At 39.6% G+C, this 18,851-nt stretch overlaps 1 protein-coding gene across 36 annotated transcripts in view; it reads left to right on the top strand.

Annotated features, from left to right (window-relative positions):
• MAP4K4 (mitogen-activated protein kinase kinase kinase kinase 4) overlaps positions 1-18,851 on the top strand; it is a 202,435-nt gene that overhangs the window by 143,131 nt on the left and 40,453 nt on the right. For all 36 annotated transcript variants that reach the window (XM_017864965.1, XM_017864979.1, XM_017864974.1 and 33 more), the window contains exons 8-12: positions 172-226; positions 1,669-1,747; positions 6,233-6,408; positions 8,995-9,067; positions 10,494-10,704. In XM_017864965.1, the coding sequence (XP_017720454.1) occupies positions 172-226; positions 1,669-1,747; positions 6,233-6,408; positions 8,995-9,067; positions 10,494-10,704 (594 nt within the window). The remainder of the gene's footprint in view (positions 1-171; positions 227-1,668; positions 1,748-6,232; positions 6,409-8,994; positions 9,068-10,493; positions 10,705-18,851) is intronic.

Raw genomic sequence — 18,851 nt, 5'->3', positions numbered from 1 at the left:
CCTCCCTCCCTCCCTCCCTCCTTCCATAAGTTCTACAAATGTGTTTGTACTTTTATTTTCTGGCAAACTTCATTTTGGTTTATATAGCAAAGTTGTGTGAATAGCCAGACATGTAAGTTAGTGGCTTTGTAGCTACTCCAGTATCCGTAATATACTGTTTTATTTTTGCAGAGTGATCTTTGGTCTTGTGGCATTACAGCCATCGAGATGGCAGAAGGTGCTCCCCGTAAGTAACTTTCTTTTCTTTTTAGCTCACTTGTTAACGTGTAACTTAAACCTCTCCCAAGACTTCAAAAAGAACAGCTCAGCTCCATGGATAAAGGCATTTCTGGTAGACTGTTTAGATGAAGGCATCATCAATATAGTCAAGTTTTAGATATAAAAGGAATTCTTGGCAACCACTATTACTATTCCTTTTAAATATCTTTAGGAGGCTTATAGGCTACATTTTATTTTAATTAAGTTGTACTCAAATGTGTGACCTGAAGTAGTGCTGAGATCAGATAATAAGTAGTAAGTTTTCTCTTTACATTTTAAATTGAATAATTCAGTGAAACTAGTCCTGACACATGAAATTTTAGTATTAAGTTTTGACTTTACAAATGGAGGCAAAACTTTATTAATAGAATAATTTTTTGTGCGTGTTAACTGAAATTTTGTGAGTGTTTGCTTCTCCATTGGATTAAATTAATGAGAACTTCATATAATTCATTTTTGATCACGGATGAGGTAGAACTGCAGAGAACAAAGGAAAAAAAAACTGCATTTTCTGCTGTCCTCATTAAAAAAGGTCTACACAAAGAATGTATAACTGTCTGGCATGGCATGTAGTTGCTGCTGAATAAATATTTGTTGAATGAATGAAAATAATTATTGACAACTAAAAATTAGTTTTCAGTGTAGAAATAGAGATCTGCCTCAAACACCATACATTCCCCTGTGCTTCCCTCTAAGAAAGTAAGGCAGGGAAGTACCACCTCATCCTTTGTCTCAGTTTTTGTTCACAAGGCGAATAGTATCGTCTGCCCCTCCTCATTGCGCAGATGCCTTGTAAGGGTCTTTTGAAGGTAAAGAAACACATGAAAATGCACGTTGCCTATGGTGACATAGTAATGCCTACGTGTGTGCCTAACTCACCTTTATTGGGTGAGTGGTAGGAGTACAAAAACAGTAATTGCACAGAATTAAATCCATTTCATGCTCAATTTTTGCTCTTTCTAGTATTTTTAGCTATAACAACAAACAGCATTTCTGGAGGGCCTAACTGTGCTCATTCTGTTCCAGGCATTGTGTGAAGGCCTTTGCAAGCCATATCTTACTTAATCTCCACAACAACCCAATGAAAATGCAATCATTTTCATTGTAATCTTACAGATAGTTTAACAACTTAAATGTTAGTTCCTATAAGACTTAGATTTATGAAAACTTTCCAATGTCTGTTTGAAAATGTATATTCTTCTTGTTGCTCTCATCCTCCCACTGTGCTGTTTTTAAATGGGAAATTCAAGGTATGCCCTGGAGTTCATAACTAGGTGTCTAGACTGCTCGGTATGAAGCCTATCAGTCAGACGATGGGCCAGAGCATTTCATGTTGTTTATGACTGAGCCCTAGAAATCAAGAATGAGTAAAATAAGTGCCATACTGACACGACCATCTCCTCTCCTCAGCTCTCTGTGACATGCATCCAATGAGAGCACTGTTTCTCATTCCCAGAAACCCTCCTCCCCGGCTGAAGTCAAAAAAATGGTAAGCTATATATGGTTTTTTGTTGTTCTTTTCCTTTTTTTTTTGTTTCTTTTTAGTTATACTTTGCTTTGAGATAAAATTCTGGCCCTTCTAATTCTGGGGAACACAAGAGCTGGTTCTCCAAAACACCAATTAAAAGGTGCGTTGATTTTTTTTTAAATGAGATTTTTCTTGATAAATTCTCTCTGAATTACAAAACGTTGACAAATGACCAAATGAAACACTATAACATGTCTAAAGACAAATGTTCTATTTTAATATTTAGGCATTCTTTTAAGTGTAATATACTTCTAAACATCTTTCCGTTAAAGAGAGTGACTGGGCCCGGTGGCTCACACCTATAATTCCAGCACTTTGGGAGGCCAAGGTGGGCAGATCACCTGAGGTCAGCAGTTCGAGACCAGCCTGACCAACATGGAGAAACCCTGTCTCTACTGAAAAAAAAATACAAAATTAGCCGGGCGTGGTGACGATGCCTGTAATCCCAGCTACTCAGGAAGCTGAGGCAGGAGAATCGCTTGAACCCAGGAGGCAGAGGTTGTGGTGAGCCAAGATCACGCCATTGCACTCCAGCCTGAGCAACAAGAGCAAAACTCTGTCTCAAAAAAAAAAAAAAAAAAAAAAGCTGTGTTGACTTGCAGTTCCTCAGATGTCGTAGGATTTTAAAATTAATGGAGGCTTTTACTGTAACTATTTTTTTTTAAACTGAAGTTAGACATACCAGCTTTCATTGCAGAATAGCATATTAACAGAATGGTTTCATCTTCTTGGGCTGTCACTTTTCCTTCTCCTTGTAACTCTCATACATTTGTCAGACAGAGTACTGATACCCACAGAGGGAGAGAGGAGGATGACTTTCCCTGAGAGAAGCTGTTAGGATTGCAGCATTGTGGGAACATACTGTTGGGTTAGTTGTAAAATCTTGAAGAGAGAGAGCAGTGTTTTGGGTTCTGCTGAGAATTTTGCCCTCTCTTTCCCTCCTGAATTTCTTTCTGGGTCCTTTCCTGTTTGTTCTCGTCTGTACTCTGGCTCTTCATGCATGGCCTTCCCTCCTTTTTGTGTTCCTCTTTCTGTTTTTCTGGACTCATTGATTCCTACCTGCTATATGCCTTTTTTTTTTTTTTAAACAGTTCTTACTAGTTTTCCAATTGATGCTGCCTCCTCTTAGGTTCTTGACTCTCATTCTGAAATATGCAGAACATCTCAGAGTTAAGCTTCCATTCTGAATTTGGCCTTTTAGCTGTTCCTGTTTATGCTTTTTTTCTTGTTTGCTCACCTTCTGGTGATTTGCACTCCTCTTTTCCCCTATGTTGTTGCATGCCAACACCCATCTTCATACCAGTTTGCTTCATGCTTCTCCCTGCATCTCACTGTCCTTGCCCCCAACGCATTTCACCATTTCCCCTCTGTCTTCTGCTGGCAGGATTTTTCTCATTTTTTATACAGTCTTTAACCACATTTGGCTCCATGTGGCTGTCTGATTCCATTTACCTGTGTTTAGAATGGTTTTTATTGCCACGGAGTTATAAGGATTTTAGCTCCAGTCAGTCTTCTGTATTAAGACATAATAACTCTGGACATCCTCAGGTGGCCATGCCTAGGGAAACCCAGTGTGTATAGCTGATATCACCAAGGAATCAGCTATGGAGCTGGAGTAACTCTTTACCCAGTTCATGCTTTGATTAAGTAGTACTCATTCTCCCCTTTACTTTATCTCTCTTAGATTTTGTTGACAGAAGTCTGTACTGGAAGGATTGCTAAGTTAATACTGTCTTCAGGGTACCTCACACTCCGATTATTCTGTCCATTAGCTACAGTTTTGTATTAACCACTGTGTGTCCAACATACAGTGATAACAAAGATACAGTGGTAGACAGCAATAAATACTTCCTGTGTTCTTTTCTTACACCAAACTTTCTTTAAACTGGATTAGATGACACATTTCATCCATTTATATCCCTGTTCTCATGTTACCCAAGTATTCTAAAAGGATGAGATAATTACAGACGTAAAGTCCTTCTTCTTGTGATTGCTGTCCACTGTCCACCTGATGTAAATTCTGTTTTTTGCAGAAATGGCTTTCAAAAGATGATCAGTGTCCTTCTGCCAGCAGAACTTGATTCTTGATTTTAGGAAATATTTTGTAGTTCATTGATTCCCAGATGTTCGTCTGTGGACACAATGTGTAGGAATCCTTTTGTAATCTTTTTTTTTTTTTTTTTTTTTAATTATACTTTAAGTTCTAGGGTACATGTGCATAACGTGTAGGTTTGTTACATATGTATATTTGTGCCATGTTGGTGTGCTGCACCCATCAACTCGTCAGCACCCATCAATTCATCATTTATATCATGTATAACTCCCCAATGCAATCCCTCCCCCCTCCCCCCTCCCCATGATAGGCCCCAGTGTGTGATGTTCCCCTTCCCGAGTCCAAGTGATCTCATTGTTCAGTTCCCACCTATGAGTGAGAACATGCGGTGTTTGGTTTTCTCTTCTTGTGATAGTTTGCTAAGAATGATGGTTTCCAGCTGCATCCATGTCCCTACAAAGGACGCAAACTCATCCTTTTTTATGGCTGCATAGTATTCCATGGTGTATATGTGCCACATTTTCTTAATCCAGTCTGTCACAGATGGACATTTGGGTTGATTCCAAGTCTTTGCTATTGTGAATAGTGCTGCAATAAACATACGTGTGCATGTGTCTTTGTAGTAGAATAATTTATAATCCTTTGGGTATATACCCAGTAGTGGGATGGCTGGGTCATATGGTACATCTAGTTCTAGATCCTTGAGGAATTGCCATACTGTTTTCCATAATGGTTGAACCTTTTGCAATCTTTTAACTGATGACTCGAACCTCAGAGTTTTTGGTCTGGGGAGTGACTCAGGTATTTGTATCTTCAATAAACTCCCCAAAATGATCTTTGTGGACATTGGGTCTTAGAATTCTCTGTGTTAAAGCATTTCACTATCCTGTGTAGAATCTTCCATGTTCCTCATTAAACGTAGAATAAAGTAACAGTGACTTTGAATGACTTTAAGGGCTTTTCTTTGAGCTGACCCTAACCTACTACTTTTCCATTCTTTTTCACTTTTCATACTAGCCTCAGAAAATAACTCATTATTCTCTAACACTTCCCTACTTTAGTTCTTATCATTCCTTCACTCTGGAATGTTGTCTTCTCTGTCCTACCTTATGAATATCAAGTATCCTACTTTTTCTTCTTGTCCAATCCACTGTAACAGGTTTTTTTCTTCCTCTGTAAGTTTGATATATGTCTGCTGTTGTATCTACCTAAATTTCTCCACTTTATTTCTTATGTGTATGTGTTAGAGAGCCTAACATAAACAAATGCAAATAGTTGATACATAAATATTTGTTGAATTGAAAAAAAGTTAAGTTTTAATGGAAATACGAGACAATAGAAGTGATTCTTAAAAGCAGTGAAGTAGAAAGAGTGAACTAATTTTCTGACTCACATTTTTAAAGACTGAAGAATACCTCATTCATTCAACAAAAATTTATTCCATACCTATTGTGGTGTGCATCCCTAGTGTTGAGCATTGCCTATAGGTTGAGATGTAGAAACCAGTTTTTGACCTGTACCATTTCAACCTTTCAGCGGGACAGAAACACAAAGCATGCAGTCTGTTAAAAGCAGATAACCCCAGAAGAAAGGTTCCTAACTTGGGGTCACATAGGGCGGAGTGTTCCCAGGAATATTTACCAGAAGTGGTGATTCTTGAAATGAGTCTCAAAAAATAGGATAGGTGATTGGTAAGAGTGTCTTGACCAAGGCTAGGGCTGTGGTCCTCATGAGCTGGTTATGGAGAAACAGGCAGAAGTAAAAGTGGCTAGTATGGCAAATGTAGGTGACAGATTCATCTCTTCCCCTAAAAAGGACAGATTCATCTCTTCCTCCAAAAAAAACTCCAACAACTGTAATTTCCACCTTTGTAGATTAAACAGAGGGAACTGACAAATCAACCGGTTTGGAACTCTGGTTGCAATGTCGAATTAACAGGTTCAAGAGCCCCAGCATTTGGTCATGGACTCTGCTCCTTTTCTTATCTCATTGTCTGTCCTTGTCTTCTAGGTACCGGACATCTGTCCTGTCTGCCTTCATTTTATCAAAGACCTCCCGCTACCCCCTTCCCTCCGCCACTCCTGTAATTAAGTGATTAATGTGCAATATTAGATTTAAGCCCAGTTCATTTAAATCTGACTTCCTTCTTAGTTCCCTATTTGTGTTGTGTTGTTAGCGATAGGATGTACCACTTAAACTGTGCTAAATTAATGGCTCCTGATCCTCAACAGTCCTGAGTTCCTATTTATGTTTCATACATTATTCCTATGCATTTGCAGAATGTTCACAGTGAATTCTGAAGCTCTTCTTTATGTTGAGGCTTGTAAGTTACTGATATTTTGGATCTTTACTCTTTGTGGTGGAAATTTGATGATCTTTTTCACTTCTTACAGGTCGAAGAAATTTTTTAGTTTTATAGAAGGGTGCCTGGTGAAGAATTACATGCAGCGGCCCTCTACAGAGCAGCTTTTGAAACATCCTTTTATAAGGGATCAGCCAAATGAAAGGCAAGTTAGAATCCAGCTTAAGGATCATATAGATCGTACCAGGAAGAAGAGAGGCGAGAAAGGTACTAAGCCTGTTTTTGTTTTCATCCTTTAAAATGTTTATGTTTAGGTTCTTGCCAACTAGAGTAGGTCCCTCCCTTCCCAGCTGTGAGAGTGCTCACTTGGCCAGTGCTTGCATGGTTTCTCTCTGCTTACAGTTCAGTGCTTAGGCCTGGGGTCCAGCCTGGCTCCAGGTGGCATTGGCTGGAGCTTTGTGGTGTGTCACCAAGCTTACAGCGAATAAATAGGCATGACGATGGGATGCTCTTCTTTTTCCCGAGGGTGACGTCATTGTTGCTGCCCATTTTACTTCATCATGGATGTGTTCATGGCATATTTCACTGGGGTTTATTGAGCATCTGCTGTGAGCATCTCCATCAGTGTGTTTCTGTATAATTCTCCTTCCCAAGAACCCCCGCTCAGGGGTTTTTTTACTGCTCTACTCTATTACAAGTGGTGTGGCAGCATGGGCCACATGCATAGTCAGACGACTTTGCTTTTAACAGCATGCACAGCACAAGCATGCTCTTGTGCTAAATACTGAAGGTTCTTTTCTGTTCCCAGTATCTTTGTTTTATGTCTTTGCACATACTTTGCCGACCTTCCTGGAATGCTCTCCGTTTTCCTTCTGTCCAGCAAGGTGCAGTTCAAACATCATCACCATCTTTACTAAACCATCTTCTCTGAGGCTGCTGGCTCAGGTTGATCTTTCTGTTTTGTGGGTCCTATAATAACATTATAGAACAACACTTGGATAACTGGTATCCTATTATTTTTTGGTTCAAATTTCAAGGTCAGAGAAGAAACTAAGAAGAGCAGGTTCAAGGCAGTAAAAGAATTGGTCAAAGTCTGGAGGCCTTTCTGCCTGTACTGGTATTCATAGTTAAGTTATCATTGATGTTCAGAATAACCTTTTTCTTTCTGATATACTTAGTTATAAAAGTAATTAGGCTTTGTTTATTAAGCTATGCAGTTATAACACAGTTAACTAAAACCTGAAAACAAGACTTTTTTCCCTTAACTCTCAATTGACATGGAAGCACTGTTTAGGAAAAAATTATTTGCATATTGGATCATTTTCCCGTAACTTTACTTAGTAATAATAGCTAATATTCATGGAACATTTGCCAGATACCTTGGATCATCTCATGTTTTCCTCATCACCCACATTTTGCAGATGGAAACAGCAGAACACCTTCCCTTCCTTTCGGTCTTCAAGTCGCAGTGATCTCCTTATCTTCTCTTTGGGTTTACCTTCCAGATACCATCAGCCTCTTGTCAATAATTAGTAATTTGTAGTATAAAATTATAAACATAGCAGAGTACCTATTTTAAGGATTCTGAAGATTATTTAAGCTGGAATTTCCCTTTGAAGCTAGCAGAGTCTATTAAAATTAAATAGCTTTGATGGTTTAGCATACAGAAGAGCTTATGTTATATGTGCAGACCGACAAATTTGTACGGAACCATATTTTAATTGCTCAGGCACTTTAAAACCAGGAAACTGATTTTCATCTTTTTTTTGGGGGGGGGGTGGGGGGGACAAAGTCTTGCTCTGTCACCCAGGCTGGACTACAGTGGTGTGGTCTTGGCTCACTGCAACCTCCGCCTCCCAGGTTCAAGTGATTCTCCTGCCTCAGCCTCCTGAGTAGCTGGGATTACAGGCGTGCACCACCACACCCAGTTGATTTTTGTATTTTTAGTAGAGACAGGCTTTCACCGTGTTGGTCAGACTGGTCGCGAACCCCTGACCTCGTGATCTGCCCGCCTCGGCCTCACAAAGTGCTGGGATTACAGGTGAGAGCCACCGCACCCAGCCTGATTTTCATCTTATATATCTTTGAAAAAAATAGAGGTGTGTGTGTCTAGTCTTTGCTTTTAAATCTCTTCAGCCTGTCTGGGTTTTTTATTGATTTCTGGAGTGAAACTGCTCACTGGAAGTTGGATATTGACATTAAGTGAAGGGACCGGTAAAATGGCCTTTTGGGAGAACTGTATGAAACCTGTAGAACTGAAAGTGAGTTATTGATGTTGAAACTTCTGTTTGTTTGAAGTCTGGCCTAAGTAGAGCAAATTTTAGTCTCGTTCTTTTGCTATATGGTTTAATTAGTTTTCCCTGATTTTGCCTGGTTTGTTTGTGGGTACATTTGGCTTGTTTTTCCTGTACCTAGTTAATGTTTCACTCTGTGTCCATCCTACAGGCTTTTTTCTCTCTGCTGCACTCTCCGTGGATCCCTAATTGCAGAAAATCACCAAATAAATTATCTTGGTTGCCTTAGTTTCAGCAGTCACATATCTTTTTGAATTTTGCCATCAAAGTGGATTTTGGTGAATTTGCTAGTGTCCTTGGGTTCTTTTCTCATGTGTCAGGGGCGCTGGACCCCCTCTCGTGGTCCTGCACCTCCTCAGCAGTGCATCCCCATACAAGATTGGCTCGAATGCTATGGAATCAGCTTTTCTATAGGGAGTAAGGCTGACTAGGGAATAGATGCTGTCACTGTGGGAATGTGGTGTCTTGTCCCTCCTCCCCAAATCCTCTATACAAGTTGCTGTTTTCACCGGGAATTTGTTTATTTTCTGCCATGATGCTCTTGTCCTTTTCTTTGTAGATGAAACTGAGTATGAGTACAGTGGGAGTGAGGAAGAAGAAGAGGAAGTGCCTGAACAGGAAGGAGAGCCAAGGTAACCACGAAGCCACTGTTCAGTATCCTGCTTTATGAAGGGATTAAGTTTTATGTTGTGCCAGGATTTCAGAAGACTCCTGTGTGGTGCAACGAATCTTAAATTCTTTGCTAGTGCCAGTTAGACAGCGTCTTACTATCTTCCATTCTTCTCTATTCTTGACAGATTCCTGTAAACATTTTTCTTCCCTGGATCCTCTTACCCAGTGATTCTTTACCAAGGGTTGTATTGTGTCCTCTCCCCAAGTCATTGATAAATGTGTGGGCCTGGGCAGGGGAGAGTGCCCCAGCATTTATTGTTCCAGAAGCCATGGACGGTGAAGGTGCCGTTGAACACCATTTCTTGTGGTATATAGAACATGGCTACACACAAAGAATTGTCCCACTCATGGACCAGCAGGACTGTGTGTGTCCTGATTTATTTTACGGTCTGTGTTTTAGTTTATCTGTGGCTCCCCAAGGTTCAGTAAAGCAGAAGGTTAAGGAGTCAGATTGGTTGCATGAACCTCATAATAACTGATGAATCAGAGAATAGAGGATTTTTGGATTGTAAGATGGGTGTGCCTGGCATTTGTCCATGCTGCAGGATGTGGCTGATGAAGTGAACAAAGGGAGGGTGGAAGGGCATCTCGAGAGACCTGTGGGGAGCCATGTGCCAGAGAATGGGACTTGGAAGAGAGAGAAGAGAATTTATTGAAGCTACTCCATCATCTCTTTTTCTTCTTGTGTAGGAGAGATTTTAATCCATTTTAGACAAAGAATTTCAGAGGAATTTGAACTGATTTCATGAGCAATGTAATTGTTTTTGAATAGGAGGAGGACCATATGATGAAAAAGGCAATTTAAGGAGATATGTTTGCCGTGCTGCTCTGGATGCCATGGCAGCGGAGAAGTAACTCGGTGGGGAGGTCAGCTAGGAAGGGTGTTTAATTGATCTTCGCAGTGGCTAATTCATAGGACCCGCTTGGGCTCAGCTGCTGACCTGGAAATGAGAAAGTGGGAGGGAATTATGACAGGGCTTGGTGGTTGACCAAAGACAAAGGAATGGTGTAAACACTGAAGAGTGGTCTGATGGTTCTGTTTACTGAAGGAAAAAAAAGGTAGTTAAAGGACTAGTGAAATCAAAGAAGGTGATTTCAACCTTTCCTTTTACTGAGTTTGAATCGTTATGAGAATCCTAAGTAGAAATGTCTTGTCAAGCAAACATCTAGGACAGCATTTTAAGACATTTACTAAATAAATAAAAGAAGATATGGGACTATTGAATTGTAGATATGGTCATTTTTGTGAATGTATTAGTTGCCTCCCTCAAGTCAGAGGAACTCAGAGAATGAATGTAGAAATGGAATAGGATGCTGGTGCTGCTGTCTCACTTAGAGGACAGTGTGATCTGTGCACACCCCTGAAAGCCCTACTTTCTCCAACAGTTCCATTGTGAACGTGCCTGGTGAGTCAACTCTTCGTCGAGATTTCCTGAGACTGCAGCAGGAGAACAAGGAACGTTCTGAGGCTCTTCGGAGACAACAGTTACTACAGGAGCAACAGCTCCGGGAGCAGGAAGAATATAAAAGGCAACTGCTGGCGGAGAGACAGAAGCGGATTGAGCAGCAGAAAGAACAGAGGCGACGGCTAGAAGAGGTAGCAAAAGGAAAATGTCCAAGTTGGTTGGTCTTTTCTCTTTCTGCATTTACACTGGTAGTTAGCCACTCAAAGGAATATCCTCCATAGCTTCCTGGGGTAATACTTATCCCCTGGCACAGCTGTTTACATAACTTGTGAAAGAAAGCTTACACTTTGGGCTGGCAGGCCTTCACATTCCTTGAGGCCTTAGAAATGTTTTCCTTCCTTGTGAAAACTTGGATCTGCCTCACAGTTACTCATCAACATACTGTGTTAGATGCCGAGCAAGTGTCCCAAAGATGGCATCAGGCCAGTTTTGTGACGTCTTTGCATTATGGTTTAAGTTGACTTGCTCAGGATTGACCTGATTGCTTTTCCACTCTCAGCGTCTGAGTCCCAGTTTGTATGTGCATATTTTTCTGAAACTTCAGACTTTTTCACATGAAAAATTATTTTTTTCTCTAAATACCTTAACTTTAGGTATACTCAAGAGTAGGGGATGCAGATGAGGACAAATAGCTAATGCATGCAGGGCTTAATACCTAGGTGATGGGTTGACAGGTGCAGCAAACCACCATGGCACATGTTTACCTATGTAACAAACCACGTTCTGCAGTGTATCCCAGAACTTAAAGTAAAACAAAATTTAAAAGAAAGGTAAGATTTGGACTTAGAGGCAGAAACACAGGAAGAGTACCATGTGGCAAGGGAGGCAATATGGGAATAATGGTCTACAAGTCAAGGAAGGCTAAGTATTGCCTGCAACCACTGAAACTAGGAAGAGGCAAAGAAAGACCCTTCCCTGGAGCCTTCAGAGAGAACATGGCCTTGCTCACACTTTGATTTCAGAGTTCCAGCATCCAGAACTGTCAGAAAATAAATTTCTACTGGTCAAACACACACACACACACACACACACACACACACACACACACACACACTAAGGGATGCAGAAAACAATTTGAACCTGGAAGTTGTAGTGTCCTCTGGTGGAGAAGTACATTTTGCACCACCTGCTCGTTTAACTCATTAATATTGCTAACATTGGTAATGTGGTTACCTTACATCTTTCATGTTTTTAATGCACAGAAATATATTATTTCCCTGTACAGTCATGGGTCGCTTAATGACGGGGATACATTCTGAGAAAGGCATCATTAGGTGATCCGTCATTGTGGGAACATCATAGAGTGTACCTACCCAGACCTAGATGGTACAGACTACTACGCACCTAGGCTATGTGGTGTGGCCTCTTGCTCCTAGGCTACAAACCTGTACAGCATGTTACTGTGCCTCGCACTGTAGGCAGTTGTCACACAGTGGTAAGTATTTGTATATGTTATCATAGAAAAAATATGGTAAAAATATGATATTATAATTTTATGGGACCACCATTCTATATGCAGTTCATCATTGACCAAAACATGGCCATTTCACCTGGGGGTCAGAAGAGTCTTTTGATTTTCTTTTCTTGACTGGCTCCTGCTGCATGCCTCACAGGTCCAAATTTCTCATTCATTATCATTTCTGTTTTTATTTAATTCACAGATATTGTTTTTTTCCTCCAGAAAAATGGCCCAACAGCAGTAAAGCCCTGTATTGATATTATCCAGTGGAATTTAGTCTATTAAATAGCAACACATGCTGTTAAATATTATCCTACTAATTTAACAGCACATTTGGGCATGGAATCTTTCATACACTTTGTGTATTTTTGTAGTCTGGATTCTGAAAACTCTTTATAATTTGCCACTCGTTTAGAAAAATTGGTGCCTGCTGAACTAAGGAGCCTGCAAATATTCAGCTAGGACTTTTAGAAGAAAACAGTACCTATGTTCCCCGGTAGTAGGGACAACTTCGCTGCTTATATAATGCTTTTGTAGCTAATTTGCAAACTCCTTGTAGTATTTTTGTTAAGACCTTTTCAACATTCTTTGTAATAACTCTTGAATGAGTAGAGATCTGTTCAAGTTGCATATGGACTGTACTTACTATATTAGAATGCTTGAATTTTGAGACTCTGGCTGTCCAGCCTCTGCATGTGGTAGGTGGTGAAGGTGAGCGATGGCTCACAAGGAAGAGCTGAAGTTTTAAAGTCATTTTGTTTTATAAGCTACGTAGATGCTAGCGAGTGTCCGTGAAAACAAGAATTTTGTACTTGACGTGTTTTAATTAGCCCATTATGGATTTTCAGTGTAAGTTCAACTCAGGGTCATCTCTTTGAGCTTCTTTTCTCAATTAGGAAAGATTAAGAAAATATTGAAATGAGAAAAGTCACATGAGTAGCATTCCACTGGTTTGGATTTTTGGTCAGCTAGCTGCTTGTTATTTGCCTGGGTAATTAAGCTTTACTTAAACTCCAGGTCCGAGGAAGGTAATTTGGGAATAGAGTGATCCCTTATTTGGAGGATTGGTTCTAGGACTTCCCATGGATACCAGAAGTGCGGATGCCCAAGCCCCTGATATAAAGTGGCCATATAACCTGTGCACTCTGTTCCATATATAGTCATATGTTGCATAACAACATTTTGGTCAACAACTGACTACATGTATGATGGTGGTCCCATAAGATTATAATGGAGCTGAAAAATTCCTGTTGCCCAGTGACATAGCCTTTGTAATGTGTAACGGGTTGTAGCTCAACCTGTTACTCGTGATTGTGGTGATGCTGGTGTAAACTCACGTATTGCACTGCTGGTTGTATAAAAGTATAGCACATACAATTATATACAGTATATGTTACTGTGTTTATGTATTTACTATATTATACTTTTTTTTTTTTTTTTATTTTGAGACGGAGTCTCGCTCTGTCACCCAAACTGGAGTGCAGTGGCCGGATCTCAGCTCACTGCAAGCGCCGCCTTTCGGGTTCACGCCATTCTCCTGCCTCAGCCTCCCAAGTAGCTGGGACTATAGGCACCCGCCACCTCGCCTGGCTAGTTTTTTTGTATTTTTTAGTAGAGACGGGGTTTCACCGGGTTAGCCAGGATGGTCTCGATCTCCTGACCTTGTGATCTGCCTGTCTCGGCCTCCCAAAGTGCTGGGATTACAGGCTTGAGCCACCGCGCCCGGCCTATATTATACTTTTTAATCATTATTTTAGAGTGTACTCCTTCTACACATTAAAAACCAAGTTAACTGCAAAACAGCCTTAGGTCCTTCAGGAGGATTCCAGAAGAAGGCATTGGGATCATAGGAGATGACAGCTGACAGTTCCATGTGTGTTATTTGCCCTTGAAGACCCTCCAATGAGACAAGATGTAGAGGGAGAAGATAGTGATATTGAGGATCCTGACCTTGTGTAGGGCTAGACTAATGTATATGTTTGTGTCTTACTTTTACCAAAACATTTTAAAGCTAAATTTTCAATTAGGAAAAGTTTATAGGATAGAAATTTAAAGAAAGAAAATATTTTGTACAGTTATATGAAGTGTTTGTGTATTAAACTCATAAAAGAATAAAATTAACTTTTAAATTTTAAGTAAGAAAAAGTTACATTAAGATTAATTTAATATTGAAGGAAGAAAAACATTTTAAAATAAATTTAGTATGGCATGAATGCACAGTGTTTATGAAGGCTACAGTAGTGTACACTAATGTCCCAGGTCTTCACATTCACTCACCACTCACTCACTGACTCACCCAGAGCAACCTCCAGCCCCTCAAGCTCTATTCATGGTGAGATCGCATTTGTAATCTTTTATAGCATGTTTTTACTGTACTTTTTTGTGTTTAGATACACAAGTGCTTACCATTGTATTGCAGTTACTTAGCATATTCAGTATAGTACCAGGCTGTGCAGGTTTGTAGCCTAGGAGCAATAGGCTACACCATATGGCCTAGGTGTGTAGTAGGCTGTACCATCTAGGTTTGTGTGTGCACACTATATGATGTTCATACAATGAAGAGATAACCTAACGACGCATTTCTAGGAACATATCCCTGTTGTTAAGCAACACATGACTGTACTTTAAATCATCTCTGGACTACTTAATACCAAGTACAATGTAAATGCCGTGCAAATGCCTGTTATACTGTATTATTTAGAGAATAATGACCAAAAAAGCCTGTACAGATGCAATTTTTTCAAATATTTTTTGACCTAAGGTTGGACGAATCCATGCGGTTGTGAAACCTGTGGATACAGAGGGCTATTAGAGCCATAATTGGTTCGTAGCCCTTTACTGACATTAAGGATTTAGTCAGAACTGTTTGAGGAACAGAGATTATTTTATGAACAAAGTAAGTAAAAATGGTCAGCCTCGCTTATAAGATATTAACACTGAAAGGAGAGATAACTGTTATCTGTCAGCAGACTGGCAAAACATGGTCCATAAAGTAAAGGCTGTGGACAAACACATTGCAGATGCCACAAAACCAGGCCCACTGGGGTTGGGGATTTCTCTTGCCATCCACACACTCCTGTCTCTGCACCCTTTTTGCAGGTGAGGTATGGTGCTTTTGCCCTTCGTAGGTCCTTCATCTTTAAGACCTACATACACTCCCACCTCCCATCTCCCTTGGTGCTCTCTGATAACTGCTGCTGCTAGTATCGCCCTCCTTTGCTTCTCTGCTTTCTCTTCATCTCCTGTGTGAACTGGATCTCCTTTGGAAGTCCTTGCAACTCTTCTGGAGTTTGTCTCTCAGTTTTGCTGAAAATGAGGATTTTGTTTTCTCTTGTTTGGTTTGGATAGTTCCAGGAGGAAAAGGGGAGAATGCTGAGCTCATGCAGCCAAGTACGTATGGAGAGTCTCAGCACTTCTTCCCGGCCCCTCCCTGCTGCTCTTTGTGTGTGTGGCTGTGCTCCCGGGGTCCTTCTCTTATGGGTACACTCGTATTTTGTCAGTTTACTCTAAGTGAGTTATCCAGATTCAGAAAAGGATAATTTTCTTCCTCCCTCAAAAAGGTGTTCTGTTTTGTTTCGGAGACAGGGTTTTGCTGTGTCACCCAGGCTGGAGTGCAGTGGTGCAATCTCAGCTCACTACACCCTCTGCCACCTGGGCTCAGGTGATCCTCCTGGCTCTGCCTCTTGAGTAGCTGGGACTACAGGCATGCACCAGCACACCAGGCTCATTTTTGTATTTTTTGTTTTGTGGAGATGGCGTTTCACCATTGTTGGCCAGGCTTGTCTCTGACTCCCGGGCTCAAGCAATCCACCCGCCTCAGCCTCCCAAAGTGCTGGAATTACAGGCATGAGCCACCGCGCCCAACCAAAAAGTTTTAATACTACTTTTCCTATTTGGAGCATCATCACACCTTTGGCTCATAAAAGACTTTGGATCTAACTAAATTTTTTGTTTTTCATTTTGTTCACAAGCCAACCTTTTCTTTCATCCAGTATTTATTTGCTTTTTAGGAAAAATGAAGCTTACTTAATTGTGGTGTCATTTTATACCAATAGTTTTGTGCTCTTTTTTGTTGTTGTTGTTGAATCATGATTTGGCATCCTTTATCTGTTCCTCTCTCCTCTCGTGACATTCACACATTTGGTTAGCATGTTTTCTTTGTCCTTTGTCTGAGTTTAATAAAAATAGTCTGGGCGTGATGGCTCACACCTGTAATCCCAGCCACTTTGGGAGGTCGAGAGAGGGTGCTCACTTAAGCCCAGGAGTTTGAAATTAGCTTGGGAATATAGCAAGACCCCATCTCTATTTAATAAAAAATTTAAAAAGAGTAAAAGGAAATAAAAATATTAAACAAGATGGTGTCCTGGAGAAAACCAGATGAGTTTCCTACTACTTGTAATTCTCTTTCTATTCTTGAACAGTACTGATAAGGATATTCAGGTCTTTCCTGTCTCAGAGTCTTTTAGCTGGTATTTGAAAACATTTCTTACACCTTTCCTTTCAAAGCCTTTACCCCTGGACTCTCAGTTGTCACTTTGTGATTTTGGAAAATCGGCTTCCTCAACTGAGGGTAAATGTTAGTGTGAGCACCAGCAGTTTCTTTTGGCCTTTCTTTCACCAAGAGGACACACAGTAACATTTCTGTCATTCCTACAAAATCCCAAATGATTTCTCCAAATCTCAAAAGTTAAATTTTAGAGGGGTGGTGGAAGTAGAAGACATTAAAAACAAAGGGAAGCAAGAGAAAAAAAACTGTGTGAAATTTGATTAGTACTGATATTAAATTGTAACACTAGGAAAACATAAAAGTTTCTTAGTTAAAAAATTAACAAACTGTGCCATGCATGCACTGTGTGTTTCTTGGTTCTGAAATTTAGAAGGAAGTCAGTGAAGTCCTTTACTCTGAAGCACTTTGCAGCAGTTGCCATGTATTTGAAAGAAATAGGAATCATTTTCTCACTCCTCCTTTCCTACAGAAAAGTTCTTTGTTTTGCAGGCCATTAGTATCTAACATCAGGAGTACATGTTAGCACATGCTACCTTTCTTAAAAAAATAGTTTCAGCTTTAATACACACAGTAATGCCAGTGCCCCTACAGCTAAGGCCTTGCTTCCTGTCAAGCTAGCAGCTCAGTTGGTATGCAGAAGGTGGCTGGCTTGCTTTTAAGAACTCCTTATAAGTTCTTAAATATTCTCTTGGCATCCCAGTCTGGTGCTTGGTTATATTTGCAGTTAAATTTTGTAGTGAGTTTAATTCCTCATACATGATTTATTATCTAAAGATGGGGAAGAAACGAATAGTTCTCCACTGTGACTTCATCAGAACTTGCAAATAAAAAAACTCAAGGGTTGATGATATATATGTGTGTAGTAACATGACTGTAGAAGTTCTTGGAAATAGCAGAGTCCAAAGAGTTAACTGGTTTATCAAAATATATTAGTTTCCACTGAAGCCAATAAATCCAGTGGAGTATATTTAAATAGATCTCACTATTATTAGTGTAATTTTATTTAGAAAAGTTTTTAGAATTGTGAGATGAAAGCTTTGCTTTTAAATACCAAACTAGAATAGGAACTTAGATAATTAAAGCTTAGTTGGAAAAGTACATATTTACTTAGGCACGCTTGGGAAATTTTAAGTAATAAAATCTGTATAGTTTGAGAGATTTGGTGATCACGTTAGGTCATCACACAGTTTTTCTATCTGTTTCTATTTTGTTTTTAAAGAAAAGATAGTTTAAGAAAATAAATTACATCAGTTTGTAAAAGCTTCAAAAGATTATATTGTGTTTATCATTCTTAGTTGGGTAAGCCTGAAGAAGCATGTTCATTAAAATTCTCTGGGCTTTGTTATTTGTAATCATAGGGATAAGGTTAACAGTACAGACTGATGTTATTTTGTTAATGGTGTGTATGTTTCAGTTTTTGATATTTTCTTTTGAAGTTCTAATGCAGGAGGCCAGCTTTTCACATTACCTATTAAGATATTAAGGGCTTTCTTATTTTTTAATGATTCCTCTTAGTGCCCCCAATTACCTCCAAATTGAGGGCCTATTCTGAATGTAGTGGTTTTTATGGTTGGTAGTTTAAATTCTTGCTCTCAATCTAGTTTACCACTTCAACTATTAGAATATAAGGTGGAAGAGAAGTCGGTAACTTTTTTTTTTTTTTTTTTTTTTTTTTTTGCCTTAGCTATTGTTCTTAACTATTTGGTCCCACTAACCAGGACTTGCTTAGTGGGATAATGTTGGGAGATTTATCACTTTCCACACTGTCTTCTGGGTTTTTTTTTTTTTTTTTAAAGGTACGTGACTTACCTGACCTGCAAGATTTGGAGGAAAGAAGCAGTTTCTAATTCATCTTTGTATATCTGTGGTGCTTAATAAGTATTTCTCAAAGAGATGGATTCGTTGTTTGTAGTCTTTGTATCTCTGGAAAGGAAGGGCTCATTCAAATTTAAGCCTATGTGAAAATGAACCCTTGGGCTTGAGATCTCTCATTTGAGTACCAGAGGTACCTTAGAGTGAGTACTTTAGAGGACCTTTTACGATATCTGGAGGCATAAAGGAGGTGTGTGTTTTTTTTTTGTTTGTTTTGTTTTTTTAAAGTATGAGACTCTACCCAGTGTAATAATTAAAGCTCAAGACTTTGTGCTCTTACTTGGTGATCTTGAAAAGATTGCCTTAGGATTTGATTGGATTTCATAGTACCTAGAGACCTGAATGGATTCCTGAGTCTGTCATCACTCTAAATGCTAAGTGTTGGGTAAATTCACAGCAGTTTCTGTTTTGGATGTCATATGCTAGGTATAAAGGTTAGA

This window comes from Rhinopithecus bieti, unplaced genomic scaffold, assembly GCF_001698545.2.
Source record: "Rhinopithecus bieti isolate Rb0 unplaced genomic scaffold, ASM169854v2 scaffold_76666, whole genome shotgun sequence".
NCBI classification, from domain to species: domain Eukaryota; kingdom Metazoa; phylum Chordata; class Mammalia; order Primates; family Cercopithecidae; genus Rhinopithecus; species Rhinopithecus bieti.
The sequence above is the reverse complement of the archived record's forward strand: the minus strand, read 5'-3'. Positions and strand labels throughout refer to the sequence as shown.